Source organism: Lepidothrix coronata, unplaced genomic scaffold (assembly GCF_001604755.1).
Source record: "Lepidothrix coronata isolate B3197 unplaced genomic scaffold, Lepidothrix_coronata-1.0 Scaffold98, whole genome shotgun sequence".
In the NCBI taxonomy this organism is placed as follows: domain Eukaryota; kingdom Metazoa; phylum Chordata; class Aves; order Passeriformes; family Pipridae; genus Lepidothrix; species Lepidothrix coronata.
The window spans coordinates 2,396,491-2,415,632 of record NW_016690278.1 but is presented as its reverse complement, the minus strand read 5'-3'; the positions used below and the strand labels follow the sequence as shown (position 1 = coordinate 2,415,632).

At 43.2% G+C, this 19,142-nt stretch overlaps 1 protein-coding gene across 3 annotated transcripts in view; it reads left to right on the top strand.

Moving 5' to 3' along the window:
* The window catches only part of ABCA1 (ATP binding cassette subfamily A member 1), a 90,816-nt gene that overhangs the window by 23,205 nt on the left and 48,469 nt on the right, over positions 1 to 19,142 (top strand). For all 3 annotated transcript variants that reach the window (XM_017822476.1, XM_017822474.1, XM_017822475.1), the window contains exons 4-5: positions 1,980 to 2,121; positions 2,989 to 3,110. In XM_017822476.1, coding sequence (XP_017677965.1) covers positions 1,980 to 2,121; positions 2,989 to 3,110 — 264 coding nt within the window. The remainder of the gene's footprint in view (positions 1 to 1,979; positions 2,122 to 2,988; positions 3,111 to 19,142) is intronic.

Genomic DNA, 19,142 nt, shown 5'->3' with positions numbered 1-19,142 from the left:
CCAACAAACAACTAAAATTTTCAGTTCTCTTTTCCTGTTTGAGAAGAACCAAGGATTGGACTTGTTATCTTCTCAGGATTTCTTATTTCTAGCAGCTTGGCTTAGTGTGAGGAACTTTTCTGTGAAAACATGGGGGAAAATTTTACTAACTTTGAAGTGATAGTTATGTGGCTTTCACCAGATCAGTCAGAGAAGACCTCTCTTAGATTGCTATTGAGCCAGATGGCTGATTTGTGTCTTTAGAGCTTTTCTGTTCCTGTGACCCCTTAAGGTATTCAAAATGCACTTTACTGGGGGCAGGGGAAGGGAAACTGACAACAAGGGACTTTAATCTCTACTGAAAAGCTAGATGTTTGAAGCAATGTAATTGAAAATGGTGTGCTGTGCACTGTGTTTCCTGTGTAACTCATCTGATTTAAAACTGGCAGACTCCTGCTTTACTATTGGAGAAACTGCTGTCACATGCATCACTATGTGTAAAAAGTTGCCATAAACTCTTGTGCACCATTTCTTTCCATATTGCTCTTAGTAGTTTCTTGGAGTTCTTAACCATGTAAAATGAAAGGCGTGGAGGAGAGAGAAGGTGATTCTCCGGGAAATTTTACAAAAAAGGTTCTGAAAGTCTTAGCATTTTTTTTTTGTCCCTCCCACCTCCCAAGCCCCTCAGCCAAGAAGAACAAAAAACCAAAAAGAAACAAAAGCCAGAGAGCTCAGGTAAACAGCTCTTCTATTTTAAACAGAGAACTAGGAGCAAGAACTCTCTGAGTACTGGAAAAAATGAACTTTCGATTCCTCCACCTTTCTCCTGGACAGAGTCCTTGGCTTTCTCCCAGGAGGGCTGATAATACTCCCATCTTTCTTCAGCCATGTGCATTAACCAGCCTTGCTGTAATTCAGCAGCTTTGGTATTTCTTCCTCCTGGGGCTTTGGTACCTCCATTGAGGCTGTGGAGGTAGGGAGCCAACCCCCTGAGTGATCGAGGCACACTGGGAGGATGAGATGGGCACCGGGGAGGAGAATGTGCGTCTTATCATCAGAGTCTTGAGCTTTGAGATACTGAGGAAGGGGATAACCTTCCTCCAGGCTTCCCTCCCTAGTGTGGGGGTGAGGAAGGGAGCTCCTTGCAGAAAGCAGCTGGACAGCTCATCTAAGGTGCAGGATTATACAAGGGAAGCCTTTCTTCCCCTTCACTGGTGGGTGAGGGACTCGCAGGTACCTGAGCCACATACTGCTGGAGATCTGCCATGAGTAGGGTATTACTGCTTTGTGCTTAAACAGGCTGTAAACTCTGGCCTACGACTTCAGTAGTTCTGTAGTAGAAAGATTGAGACTTGAGCAAAAAGATTTGAAATATGGCAGGCAGGTGGCTAAACGTTTTAGAGACTCTAAAAGTTTTAAGACTATTTGAGAGTCAAGCCAATATGGGACATGCTTATCTCAGGGAAACAGTGTAGGCACCCACCCTTTGTTTGGTCTTTACTGTGTGTGTAATTGGAGTGAGCAGATTTTGAAAACCAAAAGTACTGAATAGAAATACTGTGGATCTTCAGAACCTAGACCCTGGCCAGGGCTGTCCCTGTGGCCTCAAACCAAATCCAGAGCAGCATGGCTGGTTTGGAAGCATGTATGCATGCATGAGCTCACCACTGCCAGTCTTTGAAGTTGCCTGTTGTTAGGCATTAATCAGCAAGAAGTACTTTATTCCCATCAGCATGGCCAAAAACAATGCTGCACAGCTGAGAGCAGCAAAGAGCTTCTCCTACAGGTTTAACAAGGTTTTGTTTTTCAGCTGAGGAGGCGAGAGAAGTGTGGAGAACCTAACGTGAGCTCAGCCCTTCTTAGTGTTGGCTGCTCTGCTCTCTCGTGAGCACTTTGGGACAACAACCAGCACAGAGTTAACACTGCCCTTCAGATTCAATGGTGTGTAGTAGAGGCTTGTATTGTGTGTTTGTTTCCTAACTCCCCTGCTTCTGTTCTAGGTCATTTTCCAAATAAAGCTATGCCTTCAGCAGGCACCTTGCCATGGATACAGGGGATCATCTGCAATGCCAACAACCCTTGTTTCCGCTATCCAACTCCTGGGGAATCCCCTGGTATTGTTGGAAACTTCAATGCCTCCATGTGAGTCTCTCTGCTTTTGCCTCAACTCTGTTCTTGGGGGGAACATAATGAAAAGGGATATTTGGAAGTCACCAACTAGTTGTAAAACCGTACAATATCAAGGGTTTTGCAGTTTCTACCACCACTGAAGTACCAAATTCTTCAGCTACCGAGTTCAGAGGGACTAGCAGACAGCTGGTAGGTGTGCAGTATCTTCAAGTCCAAGCAGTTGAAGCTCTTGGTGAATGAAAAGCTCTGCCTTGATGAGAACTGAGTCCATTTGCTTATTGGGACTCAGAATTTGGCCCATAAAAAGGTACGGCTTTTTAAGATGCTCTTTTGTTCAGAGCATCTCTTTCCCTGGTTAATGAACTCCTGAACAATGCAGAGTAAGAGGCAGTTGAAGGACAGGTCTGGGGGATACTCCCTGGCATTTGTCATTTATTACTGGCTAATGTGAAACAGAGTTTGTGGCCAGCTTCCCTATACCTTGTCTTACTTTCCACATTAATACTGTCAGGTGAGTTAGGCTTGATGCAGAGTATAATGTGTCTGCAACCTGGAGAAACATTTGAAAGGAGCAAGGACATACTTAAATTATTGTGCTTCCGAAGAGTAGTTTGCAGACAACAGGAGTCCCTCTCTGTCCCAGTCTTAAAAATGCTTTAAAATGCATGGATGTTCCCAATGTAACTTAGTTTGACCTTCCTTTAGCAGACATCTTTTATTAGGGTCCTTGGATTGTCCTAGTGGAGACAGGGTTTTTTGTGCTGGAGTGGCATAACTGAAAAAGACTAAAGTTTGGAATTGGTATGTAAAACTGTGTCTGTGGATGCTGGCTCACAGAGCTGATGACTGCTGCGTGTTTTTCTGTTTTCCCGTCCCCAGTGTCTCCCGCTTGTTCTCAGATGCCAAGAGGTTACTGTTGTACAGCCAACAGGACACAAGTATAAAGGATGTCCAGAAGGTCCTGGGAAAACTACGCAAGTTGGGAAACTCCTCTGGCTTAGGTAAGAGAATGGCAAAAAAGAACCACCTACATCTGGCACTTCTGGTCTGGTTAATTCTGCATGTGTGTAAATTTCAGAAAGGTACCGTAATGGGAATGTGCATGATTACAACTTACAGCTCATCAAACCCTTTCCAATCCTGTAGAAGTACCTTAAGCTTCTCCTGTGTCAGAGAAGTTTGTATGCTCCTTAGCTTATTTGGTGGAAGTGAAAAGGGATGGTGTGCAATGCCAAGAACAGCAGCTGTTCTGGATGTGAAATTAAAATCCTCAACGCACCGAAGTTAGTCAAAATGCTGGCTTTCTCAAGGAGAATAAGTAGTGTTTCTTTTTGGAAAGTTATATTGATATTTTGTCAAGCAGTGCACACAATGTAGCTGCAGTTCAGTGTCCTAACCCCTGAGCTCCAGAGGGAAGTGTGCTGGAAGAACACAGATGATGTTGGCCTCCAGTTTACAAACTTAAAGCTGGTTATTGTCTGACAAAGAAGTATCCATTTCCCTTCTTGTATTTTGTTTTGGAGGGTTTTTTTTGTTTCTATATGACTGTTTGGTGTAGTATAGTTCGTTCTCTTCTATTGTCTGGCAGGATTTTGAATGGCAAAGTACAGAAGAAAATTTTTTTGTTTTGCACAGCCCTATTTACCATGAAAGATTAGAATCCTTATGTTGTGTGAGAAGATCTGGTGTTCCTTCCTGTACTGTGCAGATGAATGAATGACCAGTATGAGATCTCATGGGAAGCTTGCAGCACACCTGGGACATGAAAGAGCTCTGCCCAGTCTTGGGAAATGTGGCAGGTTGCTGGTTGCTTGTTGTTGCCAGGACTCTCTGATATGGCAATTTGTAAAAGTTTTTTGGGATATTTTTTTCTGAAAGGTTATTTATATTGGCTGCTGTGTTAGTGCTGCACGAGTCTCGTGGAAGTGATGGAAAGTAATGGTTTAGAAGAAAATACAGCAGGAAAATAGAGCAGGGAGAACAACCATTGACTGTCTTCCTCTACAGCATTTATTCAGGCATATGGAGCTCTTTGAATGTGGGTAGTATTTTAGTGCTTTGTGTGAAAATTGTCCTTGGTTTTATGCCTCTTGTTCTTCCCAGCTCTTTTCATTCGAGCATGTCTCAGGCAGGCTGCAGGCAGAAAAACATTTGACTTGATGCGATGTGAGTAGTTCCATATAGTCTGATGTGTGCTGAGCACACTTAAAGAAGAGATGGCGTTTTTACATCCTTTCCTGTGTTGCTCAGTACATTGCAGGTCACTTTGAAATAATCCGTGTTGTTAGTGGTTGGCAGATACGTGTTGAATGTATACCATGTCACCAGGCCTTCTGTCTTTTTCCTCGGAGGACCTGGCGAGTGGCATCCTCACGCTTTTACCGAGATCTGCAGCAGCATTAGAGGGGAGAGCCTGCAAAGTGAACCCTTTTGCATGGAGATGGATACATAATGAGCACAGCCAAAATGAGCTAAGATGGTTATTTGCTGAGGGGAAGTTTGACACTGTTTTCATGGAGACCGTCAAACGCTTGGTTTGATTTGGTCGTCGTGTGGGAACAAGCTCTCTCCATCAGAATGACAGATACTGCTGTTAGTGGATTTTGCAATTCGTGCTTGTAGCAGCATCTGCAAGGTAACTCTTCCAAAAAGAGTAGATACCAGTGTTTTGTATTGTAACATACAGTGAACATCAGACATGGACATTTAGAGGGAAACTAGCAAAGCCATAAGCTGAAGATCTCCTTGCTGGTAAGGTTTGAGGGGGAGTAGTGATTCCAAGAAGCGTTTTACACACAGTATTGTACAAGTTGAAAGTCAGAAGGCTCATGTTTCTCTATACTATAAAGATTAGCTGACTAAATTGCAAAGCAATACTCAGACCCAGTCATCACAGATCATAATTCTAGAATAAAATATTTCAAATGTGTAATCAGAAAATCAAACCTCTGAGTCATTAGAATGACAGAATGCCCATTGTTGGAAAGGCTTGTGGACAACAAAGCCTGTCTGTCCTTCTTATGGTCATCTACAAAGCCTCCAACTTGGGGGTCCCTGCTGCCCTTTCCTGCTGTGTGATTTGTTCTCTGACAGAACGCATGCATCCTCTAATCTTAGAAGTATTTATGTATTTATACTTAGTATTGCTTAGATTCATGTGCAAGGAAGGTCAATCAACCCTTCAGTTGCTGTTGACAGTGAGGTGTGAGAGATGCAAATCCTCTCCACTCTGGGGCGTTTGCTCTAGTGACTGGAAACCTAAGAAGACAGTTGGAGTGGATGTTAGCTGTAAGAACACCTCCAAACCTCAAAGTACCATCTTTATACAGTTGTTTCCCCAATTAGCAGGAGGGCTAATTACCTGATGAGCCTAACTGAAAACATTGTAATACCCTCTGTTGTAGCTCTGGCCTGGACCTGAAGCTGTGTCAGTCGGTGGTGCTCAGGGGTGCAGCTTTGCAGCTTCCCCTGTGGGAAGGGACAGTGTGCTCCCTGCTGTGTGATGTGGGCTCTGTTGGAGTGTGTGCAGCTCCCTCATCCCCTTACACACTGCTCTCACTAGTGCCTGATGATTTTGAAACAGGTTTCCAGGAGGCGATCTTCTATTGCTGGTGTATAAACTGGAGCTGTGGTATAGATATTTTTTCTAATGCTGGTCATACAGAACATGTGTGTCTGTGTTTGGCTTCTGATGTCTGGATCGGTTCAGAGAGCATTTGCTAAAATCCTTTCACCTGAAGCTTCTTTCAAACAGCCCTCACAAACTAATGTTCAAGGTGTGACTCTTAGAGTCGTCTGATCTGAAATTAGGCATGCACTGAACCCTGGGGAAGGGAGATTTATTTAATGTGGCAGGTTGCTTACACAAGTATGTGAAAGTGAATGTCTTGTCTTCATTAAAGACAAGGTAGGTCACTAAGATTTTTGTTCTCATGCCAACGTGCTTTGTGTCTCAGGCACTTCTTGATGCAGTCTGAGGTAATCCTTCATAACAGGGCTGTTTGTGCAGGAGTTTGGAGGGGAGCAGCATGGAAGAGCTCTATCATGGAGAGAGGGGAAGGTGTTATCAGTAAGGAACAGTCCACTGTTGCTTAGTGTAGCACCTTTTATGGCCAGGATGAAGTACTAACAGTGGTGTGAAGGAGTTCAGCACAGTTAAATGGCCGCTTTCAGCAAGACTGAGCAGTGAAATCTACGTGCAGGCACACACATACCTTAACATAATCAATTTTGCAGGCAGGTGCCAGGTGCCCTCTCCGTCCCAGCACTTGTTACATCTCTGTCCAGCAATATCACCAAGGTCTTCTACACTCATGATAAGGGCAGAGTGCAAATCAGAACAGAGAGTCAAAGACCTTAGTGACAGTACTTCCAAGAGCACGACATGGCTGCTGGGATTGCCAGCTGCAGTAGGTTTGGGTCACTGCTTGCAGGCACTGCATTTGCAACTGGCCTCAGTACCACTTTAGCAGATAAAATGTTTGCAAGAAATAAGCTTTTGTCCTGTTTTGAAAGGTGGAGGTACAGCTTGCTGTTGACTCTGAGGCACACTTTCTTTATTTCTTCATTCCCTTTACAGGGTTCCCAAATACTTTGTTCTGCAGTGCCACGGGGTAATAAATCAGCGGATATAATTAAAGCCACCTTCTTTGGTTGTTGCTAACATTTGCACATATAAGCCGGTCTGGCTGGTATTTACTTCATTGCTCTCAGTTTTCAGTGATCCCAAAGGAAGTGTTTCTATTTTTCTGGAAAGCCACCCAACCAAACAAAAATGAAGCAATGAAATAGGCAGAAGGAAACAAACATCGCCTAAGAAATTGCATCAGATCTCAGATTATTGTTCCACACGTGCTCTGCCTGTCTCAAGTTGTTTGCTGGATTAGTATTGCTCATGGCAGAGGAGAAACATAACTGGATGGCATTCTCTGCTTATGTTGCACCTTGCTGCACAGACCGATGCTGAGACTGAAGGAGTTTGCAGCCTGTCTGGTCAGTGCTATTAGTGCTTCTTTCATTTAACAGGTAAAGAATGATGGAGGGCTTGGGCTAAAGAGCAGCCTTGGAGGAGGCTTTCTGGTGGCTGTGTCCTACTGTATGATTACAGGGTGTTCAGGGAAACAGGATGTTGTACATTGTCTAGTGGGTGACATTAGGTGATAGCTAACTCCCTCTTCAGTGTCGTGTCCCTAACAAAATTGACCCCACACCCTCAAGCTAAACATTTAGATTGAGTCTTATACCTGCCTACGCCTCCCTAATTGAACTGGTTTCCTCCCTGGCTTCCCTTGGGAAGAATCCTAACAAAAGCCACCCAGGCTAGAATGAGGACTAGCAAACCATATGTTCAGGTGGCCTTCACCCCTGGAAACACCTGCAAGCACCAGCTGTGGCAGGGTGGCATTCCTGTTGCTGTACATAAATATACAGCTGTGTTCTCTGATACTGTGCTCCATAGTGGCATACACATCCTTTCCTTTCCTTTAGGCCGGGAGGGGGGGTAAAAACGTTGCCAAAATTGCTGCCCTGTGGTATCAGTAGAGAGATCTTGACTCACAGGGGCAGGTAGGAAGGACACTTTGTCTCTTACTACAGGTAGTGGACAAAGTCTGTGTGAATCCAATGAGTCCGTTTTTTTTCTTTTGATTTTATCTTAAACTGAAACTGGGAGGCTGACAGTCAAGAAATATGCAAAGGTAGAAAAGACTTCTAATGGCAGTGTTAGTCCCAGGGTTTTGTTGGGCAGTTAGGTATGTAGCTTTTATTAATGAGGTGGAATGATATTGGCATAATTCAGAAAATATCATAGTATAACTATAATACAACTGCATATGCTGTCACCATTTTCAACAGAGCCTACTTCTGCTTTCCTTAATATTCTGAAGCCAAAGACGAGATTAAACTAATAAAATGATCTTGGTAGAGGTTAAGGTACAAAGGTATGCTGTAGCATTAAATCTGTTCCCAGGAGAATCATGCTTGTTTCATGGGGGACTGTTCATGAACAGTTTTTACTACATGACTTAGCTTAGAGGTTGAGATGGGTAAATGTATGATTAGATAATGTGTATTGCCATCTTCTGATTCTGTAGAACTGGGCTTTGGTGCTTCCTTTTGGTCTTAACGTCCTTGCTGCTGAGACACTTTTGAAGTGAGAAGTTTAGAATTATGCCAGCTTGGATTCTAGGTCGGTCTGTATGGATGTGAAAGGGCAAGACTGCAATCTCTTTGAATAGGGAATTAAAAAAAGCCATGCAGAGTTATGTTAAATCTGGCCTTGCTGTAGTGTTTGCACTTTACTAGGTGACACGAGCTTGAGAAAAACATTTCTGAGAATCCTATCACAGAATATTGTGCGAACCCTGTAAAAAACACACAAGTGGAATAGCAAGTTTGTCAGCATAAGCCTGCACTGACAGTAGGTTACTTTAGGACTGGCTAACCCAATGGTGCCAGCTAATAGCTTGACTTCATGTAAGGAAGTTAACAGTGCCTGTAACTACAATTAGCAACAGAGCTATTCCAGCAGAAACCAAATTGCCCTACTTTAAAGGCACCATCTTTACCTTGCCGTTAATTTGCCTTAGATAAAGACACAATGATAAAGAAAGCAAGAATTGCTTACTGTGCTTGTCAGTAATTAATATTAGTATGTGCTGCAGAAGCAGGACAGTATTAAAAAGTTCTGGGTGCTTTCTTTAGTCTTTAGCTGACTTTTTAGTCTTAACACTGACTTTTATTTTAAACCAGCAAATAAAATGGAGAGTATTACGTGAACAATTACACCTTTCACATTTTGCTGTTATCTCCCTCTTTTTGTATGCAGCCTTGTTGGTACAGCTTGTTAATACCAGGATTATGTTGCTGAAATTTAAACTGGATTAACTTCAATTTGCATTTTTTTTTCTATGTTTTCCACTCTGACAAAATTTCTAGATTTGTTCTCATTAATTTCTAATCTCAGAATTCTCAATAAATTGCCTGATTCGTGGAAGATTGCAATTGGTTTATTTAAGCTACAGTCTGAAGTTGGTTGAGACAGCAGGGTAGAGACTTTTCACATGGAGCTTGGTGTTCATAGTCCCCTAGGAAATTTGTAACACTGTTATCTGGTGAAAAGTTCAGCTTTCTCGGGGGATTTCCATGGGCCTGAGCTCTCATGAGAGTGGTGATTATGAAATTGTCTCATTTGGAAAAAGCCCTATCCACTTCTGTGTCTGATTGGTATTGAGGCCAGAGTGTGTAATCTGGATCTGACCTCCCATATCTTTCAAGTTAATATTCAGCTTTGGAGCCATCTCTAGTAATAATACATTTTATCTTCAGCATGCGTTACAAACTCTTATTACCTAATTTTTACAGCATTCCTGTGATCTAAGTAAATAAACAGCTTCTAAGGAATTCTGAATCACAGTGGGATGTGGCAGTTTTCAGTGCAGTCAGGATGCAATAAAAGGTGATGGCTTTGAAATGTTGATGCTGAATCAAATTTATTTTTAGACAGGCAAGAGGACAGAGCACTGCTTGACTGAATTTTTTTGAAAATCCATGTCAGTTCAATTTCTGTGGGCAGCCTTTTTCGTGGGAAACAGATGCTGTTCTATTTAAATATTTTTAGTCATTAGATGAGTGAGTGTTAATACCAGGATCCTGGCTTATTCTACCACCTGTTGCTGAATTTTTTTGCAGTTTCAGCAAACTGCAATATTCTTCACTTCCAACCCTAGGTTTTCTTTTGTTCTGCTGTGTTGTATTGAGTATTGGTTGGGTCTTGTTTGAGATACATTTTTAGTTCACTTTACAGTTTTTATGCTTATACTTTGCATATGTTTTGTTTCCAAAATTGTGGGAAAACCCTTTGAAATTAATTGCAACAGCTGCAGAATTAAAAAGTGCACATCCTTATGTATTTACTAAGTGTTAATATTTAACTGAGTTTGTAAAAACTGCATATTGCTTAGGCCTGTGTGGAATCAAATCCTCAGCTGATGAAAAAATGGTGTAGCTCTGAAAATGTAGTGGAATATAGCTCATCTGTTAGCTGAAGATCTTGCCCTAGCTTTTTTTTTTTTTTTTTTTTTTAATGCTGATCTGGCAGGATTCTTATGTGCTATATGTGGAGGAGATTTAGCCTGTTCTGTGACACACATCCTCTGGAAACAGCCAGAGTTTCCTTCCCTTTCTAATTTAGCTTTAGTTTTAAGGATGGTGCAATAAAAGACTCTATTAAGGAATTTTAAATAAGACCTTTTGCTGTGAGTTTTGATGTTTTGTGGTGGGTATCGTCCCCTCCCTGAACCTTTCTGTTCTTCTGAACATATCTTTTTAGAGGCAAATATTATCTGAGTTAGTATTTGCGTGTATTTTTGCTAGACACTGTCAGAAGGTTTGTGTGACCTCTCAGGAGGTCCTTTCCTTGTGTTTCTCAATCTATTTTAATAAGTGCAGCTGAAACATAACTGGACCCTATCTGAGGCTGACTGAGCATACACATGTGCCAGAAGGAGATTTGCTGATGGGACAAAGCTTACTGCAAAGATAGCAATATCTGAAGTCTGAGTGCTTGTTCTGGCTTGTGCCAGCCAGCTCCTTAGGAAAGCAGCAGCTGCTGCCTACCCACCAAAAGTGCTATTTCAGAACAGTAGGGGGAAAAAAGGTGCTTTGCCACTTGAGACAAGATGTGGACATCAAAGTTCTTTGTCCCAACAACTTCTGTTACAGCAAAGGCACAACTGTGTGACAACATGGTCAGCAGCCATGGCATATATTATTATCCTGCTCTGTTCACATGCCCACTGCCTAGCAGGTGGAGAAAAGTGTGCTGTAAAGCCAGAGAACACAAATCAAGACAGTGAAAGAGCCCTTCAAGACCACAAGTGTCTTTGCATGCTTGGTCTCTTTCCTTCTTTTTCATGTTATCTCTGCTTCTGCCTTAAAGTGCAAAGAATTTTACCAGTGTATCCATAGAAATAATGCAGAACCTGGTACACAGAACCAGGTTTCTAAAGTACCAGGAGGCACTGCTGTTCTGTGTCTAGTAGTAATGTTCCAGTCCTCTGTGTGAGACACAGTGGTGCAAATACTCCGTGTATTTTCAGCTTGCAAGTTATGTCAGCACTGAAGGGAAGGAATGGTTAGTATATTGACAGAAGAAAACCAACCTGAAGTGTGAGCTCCTGAGACTACCAAGGCAGGGGCTGTTGGGAGCATCCTGATGTGAACAGCAGTGTAGCATTGCACTTAGGATATAAGAGACATGGTCTCCAGCCAAGCCTTTATGTCAATTTGGGCAATCCTTATCTATTAAGCATCTGTTTTTCAGTCTTTTCCAAAGACTCCAAAAGTTCTTCAGCTATTTTGAAGTGGTGTTGCTCAACAGTCTGTTTTATAGTAGTGAAGGGTTTGAGTGGTTGCAAAGGTTGCCCTAAACTAGGCAGAGAAACCATAATCTTTTCTTTTAGTGCTAAAGCTTGAGGGTTTTTTCCTTTCTGTTGGACTTGAGACTCAAAAACCCAAATTACTATCCATAAGGGTAACTTCGCAGTGACCAGCTAAACTGAAATGTAAAAAGCAATCATGGGAGATGGAAATAATCTAGATGTAGGTATATTTTCAGTGGACATAAAGAGTTGTTCTGGTTAAACTAGTTGCACTATAATAATTTGCTTATTGTTGTTAATTTTTAGCATTTTTTGGATTGGTTTGACTCTTTGTTCTGGAGGTGGCTTTCTACTGTAGTGTGCTAGATAAGGAGCATTAGGACTTGGGCAATTAGTCTGGAAGTGATAGGTCTTCCTGAAGATAGGAAAAACAAGAGCCACTATGATCTGCTCACTGCAGGCTTGATATCTTGTTAAACTTTAGAATATGTCAGGTGTGAGTCAGGTTCCCCAAATTTGTGGCAAGTGAGAGGAAGGGATATCTGGCAGGATGAGTCTTCACACCCAAGGGAGGGGTGGCTTTTTCACTTCTTGTCAGCCTTTCTGTGTAAGGAGGGGCAAACACAAGTACAGCATGGTCAGGGAGCTTCAGTCCTGGGAAGCTCTGCCTGCCATTTTGCTTCAAGGTTCACCATGACCATGCCAGTTTCATGGGGGAAGCTCTTCCAACTGTACAGCTGGTGCTATGTTCCAAGTAGGAGGATACTGCTGGGTTGGTTCTGCCTGCTTGTTTGGGGGACTCAGAATGGTTCTGATATAAGTGTCTTCTGTTTACATTTGAACCAGCAATCTCCCAGGTGCATGCTTACATAAACAGCTTTCAAAAACACTTCTGCTGTTAATAATGGTCATTTGATTAAAATGTCCAGCCCTGCTTTTTCCTGTTACTTGAATTTCCACTAAATTTAAGGTCCCTTGTTCAAGTATAAGGAATTCTGGACAGGATCCTCCTTGGTCACAGCTTATTCTTTCAACTTCTATTTAGCTGCATGCTTCTTTAATGGCATAATGCCATTGCTTGCATGCTCACACCAGTGCTTGCCATTAGAGTAGCAGTATGTGGCTGGATGTGACCGTGGCATTTGGTTTTCAGTCTGTCTGTTGATTTTTATTTTTTTTCCCCCAATGTATTTTACTGTCTGAGTTTATGTTTTGAAACACCTAAAAGCTGCATATTATCTTGGGCATAATACTCCTAGTGCAATGAAAATCCAATCCTAAAAGCAAAGCCTTACTTTCTGCCTCTTTACCAGGATCTATCTTGCCCTGAGCTGGATTTGACCTTTAGAGGACCTTCTCTGCAGCCTGTACCATCCCTAAATGTGTTCTGTTTACCACTCCTGGAGATAATTTTGTTGAAATAATGAAGTATTGTATCTGGTCACATCTGTGGTCTGCCATCTCTGTGACTGACAAGCCAGTTTGGAGGCTGAGAAGTTTGCAGTTTGTCCTTATTTTGTGCAAATTAGTGTGAGAATTTTCAGCCAGTTATAGCACCACACGATTTGGAGCTCTGCTCAGGACTTGCTTCTGAAGTGATAGAATGAATGTCCTTAAGGTGTTTCCTTGAAGCCTGTTTTTTGCACTGGTAGAAGCCTGCATAATCTTTTTTCCTGCTTTTTTCGTTGGCAAGCTGTATTTCACAGTTGTCTGTGCTGATAACAGAATTTGGCTTGCAGCACGGAAAGCCACGAGAATATCTCTTCTGTGGCATTACATGGGGTTTAGGGAGGTGGTTGGGTGTGCCCCTCCATAGGCAGGAGGTCTGCAGGCTGTGTTTGCTGGCAGGGCTGCTGGTGCCCAGCCTGCAGGTTTTGCTTCTGGGCTTTGTGTCTTGGTTTTCTGATGCAGAGTCTTTCTGTCGTCATGTGTGTCATAGTGGAGGAGGGCCTGATGGCTTTTGGGACTTCAATAACTGCACAAAGGGAGGTATGAGCCTTGTGTTGGCTGCTGGCTTTCCACGGAGGGCAGAGGTGGGATCCCAGCTGGCTTAAATGGGCTCTGCATCCTTGAAGTCACCCCCAGTGAAGACTAACTGAGGATTGTGTCGTGTGTGTGACTAGTGTAGGCTGTGAGCCGTGCTTTTGCCAGAGTCGTTGTGCTGGCCACTAGATTTAAAGCTCTTCTAAGCAGAAATAGTGACTTACAGAGTACTGGAGGTGGTCCCAATGTTTACACTCCCAAGATGAGAGAGAAGACCTGGGCCTGTTTCCCTTTCTCTCAGGAGAGATCCCAGCTGCTGGAGATGGATGGCAAGGCTGCCTCCTCTCTACTCAGATCACCATTTGGCATGGCAAATACATGAAGACAATGGGCTCTGGTTAAGGGGGTGCTCATTTAAGGGGGTGCTCACTTTGGTGTTATCTAATGTCTGCAGAGGCAGCCCTGTTGGATATCTGATGGCCTCGGAGCAGAGAGCTGCAGCCTACTGTAAAAACAGGGCAAGCCATGGCTGCACAAAGAGCAGCACTTTGACTGTGAGCAAATTAGGCTTGTATTTTCCCACTAGTCAATCCTGCACAACAGGCCTGCTGAGCTGCTTGATTTCTTGTCAGCAAATCAGGGTATGGCTGTCCAACTTTTTCAGAGCGCAGTTTTAGCTCTTGCCAGCACCAGTAGGTACACAGGCAGCTCTGAGAGCTGTTCCCACCACACGGGGGAAGGCTGCCCTAGAAGAAAAGAGCAATTAAAATGTAGTAATTGCTTAAAAAAGAAAAAAGCCAACTTAAGAAATGTTACTTTATCATGCTCTCTGGATGTGTTGTCCAAGGTTAGGAGTATGATGAAGGCGGGTGAAACTGTTCCATCTGAAAGGTTTCCTTTTTTCATTGTCAGTTGGGGTCATTGGCTCACTAGGGTACAGTGCAGTAACATGGTTCACCATTAGGAGATTGTTGTGTCCTCTGGATGGTTGTCAGTTTACTGCAGATGGTTGTCAATTTACAAGTTCAGTTTTTGGTTCTCCTGTTGAAGCTGTTTGAAAGCCTTTTTTTTTTTTTTCCCCCAATGGAAAGTAGCTTCAGACTGTAGATCTTCTGTCTACAAATCAGTGTTGGTTAATGAGTGTGACAATCAGTCCAGGTGTTCAAGTGCACCCATCACCTATGCATGAGGAATACTTCTCAGATGATGAAAGTTAATACAAAATTCCAGTGTACAAGGTAACTGTGTGACAGCATTTGGTTTGCTTGCCCTGGTCCTGTCACCGTGTGAGGGTTTGCTGAAAGGTAAGGCAGGTTTCTAGCCAGAGACTTGTGGTGGTCCTGTGTGCTACCAGTAAATGCTCTCAGCTGCTGGAGCTGGAGCTTCAGCCTCTTCATGTGCTTGCAAAAACTCCTGTTGCTGGAAGTGTGACTAGTGAACAAGCAATGCCCTGGGTGAAGCAGGCCTGTGTGACCAGGCTGCCTCGTGACCTAGTTCTTCAGTTGTGCCTGGGCACTGTGGAATAGTTTTGCACAAGCCTGACGGCCAGCTGTGTGATCAGGCTGGGTCTTCCCTTGCTGTAGAAGCATGGCTTTACCTGAGTGGGGAACTGTGAATATGAACTCTTTAAAAAGGGAGAAGAAACTGCAGGTGCCTCTGACTGTGCTGTGCTGGGAACCCACTTCTCTTTTTTGTCTCCTTTGGGCACTAGCTGAAACCTGCTGACTCTAAAGAATGAAACTAAAGCTTCTCATGCCTCATCCTGTCTTGCTTTTCATCTTGCTGTGATGCCTTCATGTTGCTTTTACAAAAATGATTGGGTTACCCTATGGTCAGTCTCTGTGGTGAGAAATAAGGGTCAGAATTTAACATCAGCTTCTCTGTTGCCTTGATACTTGGCTATTATGAATACAGGCTTAGCCAAAGGAATGAATATAAAGAAAATAACATAGCTGTTTTCAGCCTTGCATGTTCCATCAGTAGAGAGTGAAATCCCCTGATGATAAATTGTCGTGTCTGTAGATCAGACACACTGCCCTGCTTTCCTCTTGGCTGTTGAATTATCTTTCGGCATGAAGCCCCTTCTCCCTTTTCCTGCACCCGGTTCTTCGTAGGAGGTCAAGATATATGAGGCTGTGAAGAAGATTTGACTGTCACAGTGTTTTCACTGAGCTTGTTAGCTTTAAACTGTCTGAAAGTTGGTATATTGCAGATTACGGGCGCAAACCCTTTGGGCAGAAACCCCACAAATTAAAGTCAGACCTGGTGAGCTTTGTACTCTACAGCGGACTGAGATATGTTGAAATACCACTTGCATGCCTTTTATTTTTAGAAGGCAGTGTTCAGGATATGAAAAACGTAGCCACAATTTCCGTGGGGTTTTGTTTTTCCACCCTATTGTTTCATCATGACAGACAGTGCACCATTAAGTTTCTGGAGGAAGGTATGGGCCTTCTCTGCTTTCAAGTGAAGCAGGAAAGAATGAGAGAGAAGTTTGAGGAGAAAGGTCTTGTTCTGTAACCTGCCTCTAGAGGCTTTTTTGTTCTGCTTGCTTGTGGATCTTCCCAGTATTGTTGGAAATTGTCACTGCTTACCGTGGGACCTGTTACAGTCTTCCTTGCAGTAAGATCAGCAAATTAAAACTTGTTCCTAGCCATGGTTTCTCTTGCTCCTTGAGCCACGTTTTGAGCTTGCAGAAGTAACTAGGGAGGTGTTTCTGGAATGAGGACACTAAAATCCTGTGGCTTTTGGACCACAGGTACTTTCTTCACTGCACAGTCAGTGCTTCGGTTCTGGTCTGCATGGAACAGAGACATCACATAGCACTGACTTGTGAGGTCTCTGTTTTTCTATAATGCACATTTTTGTTTTGATGTTCCATGTAATCAATAATTTAGCAAGAATAGAGGTTGTTTTTCTTCACTAATTCATGTGTCTATCTTGAGCTGCTTGAGCAGGTTTTTTTTTTTTCTTTTTTTCTATTGTCACAAAGTTTTGGCTCTCGAGCAGAGACTGATTGGCCTACCATTGTGCTCAGGAATGAAGGTGCTGGAAAAAATTAGGCTGTCAGAAAAATGTAAATCTTAAAAATATTTAAAACAGTGTTACAGTCCCGTAGGAGATGCCCTGCAGTCTGAAAGTCCAAGAGTTTCTAGTTTCAATGCCCAGAATGCAGCCCCCAAGGTTCTTTTGAACTGTGTGGAAATGAAGGACAGCTGTGCCTTTCACGAAGACAATATCCATGAAATGCTGCCACGTGTGATTCTCTAATCCTGACCGGTGACTTCAGGGAGGGAGGAAGGTTTTGTGGTTAAAAGGCACAAGACCTCCAGAATCTAACAACTCCCAATTCTGCTGGAAGCTTCCTTATGTGACCATACGAAGGATCTTTCTCCCTGCCCTGCATGGGAATTGGACTTCCTTCTGCTTGTTTCATGTGAATAGGGACAGTCTACTGTTGTGTTGCCACACTGTCCCCAGACTAGTTAGAACAAAAGCACTTCATCCCTGCCAGACCTGCTGGCATTGGGGGGGGTTATTTGCATGATTTATATGCAAAGTCTCTGCTTTACGTTCTTTGTTCTGCTGTTGCTCCCTTAGTGTCAGGACTGAAACTGTAAAAGTAATCTGCCATGGGGAAAAGCTGTCTCAGTATTACTTCTGCAGACATTTATCCCACCACTGAATAAGCCTGACGGTTCACATCAGATCTGACAGTCCTGGAGTGTGTTTGTTCAGTCCGACCTGAGGTTCATCTCCACACTTATGCCTGGGGCTTGGCTTGCTTGCTGGGACCTGTGGTTACAGCCACAGGCCATACCCTGCTGCAGGACTGCAGCTCCTTTGGTTTTGCCTTGAAGATGAAGGCAAGAGGGAAGGAAAGGCTGCATGTCTTTGTCAGGAGGCCTGTGGAGAGACTGCTCTCTGATGTGCTGCCTGGATGCTGCAGCTGCATTTTTCTGTGCCCACCAGCTTGCAAAGGCTGACCATAAGGATGCTCTTGGGGAGATGTGTGAGCTAAAACGTGTTCGAGCTGACATATTTTGCCTCACGTTTGAGTTACTTGATAGGGTGTCTGAACTTTTTTGGCAGGAAAATACTGCTGTAGTAGGCTCATGGTGGTAAAATGAGTTCTTCCATTCGAGGTGTTTGCATTATTAGGTAAGCTTGGTATTAGCCTTCAAAAAACTCACCTGTTTCTTTCGTTTCTAATTTTTGAGGAGTTCTTTTAAATAGCCCTCTTGTATTTCCTCGAGTCCTAGTGGGCAGGCGGTTGTGTCGGATGGGGAATGGCTGTTTTCAAGAGGAAGCCTTCATTAACTCTTGACTTTTTGAGTTACCCTGGGAAGGAATTTAGATATTGCAGTGTTCGGTGCTCTTCTGTGGTTTCACGTGCAAGTCGTTTCGCGTGCCTCCGTGATTGAGACGGGTTGCGTAAGACACTGACCCACAAGTCCTGGAAGTAGGACCACATGGCATGGGGGAGGAAAATGCATGGTAAGAAAAGGCTAGCTGTTTGCTTAGGGCACTGCAGCCGGGATCGTGGTGTTGGGATTTAGCTCCTTGGTCTCGCAGAGCTTTCGTGCGTGGTCTTGGGTTAGTGAGCACGGGTTTGTGATCAGCTGGCTGGAATCCAAGCATTGTCCCAGAGTTTTGGTAACTTCATGTTCTGTTTCCTTCGTGTTTTCCTCCAAATGATGATGAAAACTCCTTCAGATGTTTGTAGGCGTTCCTTGGAAGGCAGCTTTGATTTTCAGCAAATTCTAATGTTGAGCAAGTCTGAAAATGCTAGGCATGACAAAAAAGGCAGGGGATAAGTGCTGTGTTAATGCTGGGCTGGTTAATTATAGCTGTGGAAGATGCCAGGCTCTTTGTTACTCCTCGTCATGATTATAGACCAGCCAGCAGGAATCTCGGAGTAGTTCAGGTTGCTCTCCTGCAATTGCCTATAGAATATGTCCCCGACCAAGAAAATCCTGCTTCCATGTGGCAAAAAAACCTCCGAACCAAACCCACAAACAAAATAGCCTCGGAAAACCCCAAAGCAGCAAAACACTGTGGAAACAGAAAAGTGGGGGAATCATTGCCCTTTTTTTATTTTTATTAAAAAAAAAGGGGTGTGGCCCTTTAAGAGAAGCTTGAAAAATATCTTAAATGGGGACAGATTAAATGAAAAAGCTTGCAAACATCTGATCTCTGCATGCCAGTGTGCTTTCAGCCAGCCACCCCTTTGTCCATCTGAGTTTCTGAACAGTAGATGATCTCACCAAAAAAATAAACAAGCTGCAGAAGTGCTTAGGGAGTTTGGCGCATTTAGGAATTAACCAAGGAATCGGGGTGGGGGGGGGAAAATTTTTCCTCCAGCTACGGCGAAGCAGGGTGCTTCAGCTGGAAAGAAAAGGACGTTTTTGTTATTGCTCTTTTACCAGCCTTTCCCCGGACTGGGAGTGGAGGGTGATGGTTGATTTTTTTTTTTTTTTTTGTTTGGGGGGGGTGTTCTTTTTTTGGGTTTGGGGGGGTTTTTTTTGGGGGTTTTTTTTTTTTTTTTTTTTTGGGGGGGGGGTTTCTTTTTTTGGGTTTTGGGGGGGTTTTTTTGTTTTGGTTTTTTTTTTTTTTTTTTTTTTTTTGGTGTGTGTGTGGGTTTTTTCTTTGGTATTTTTGGTTTATTGT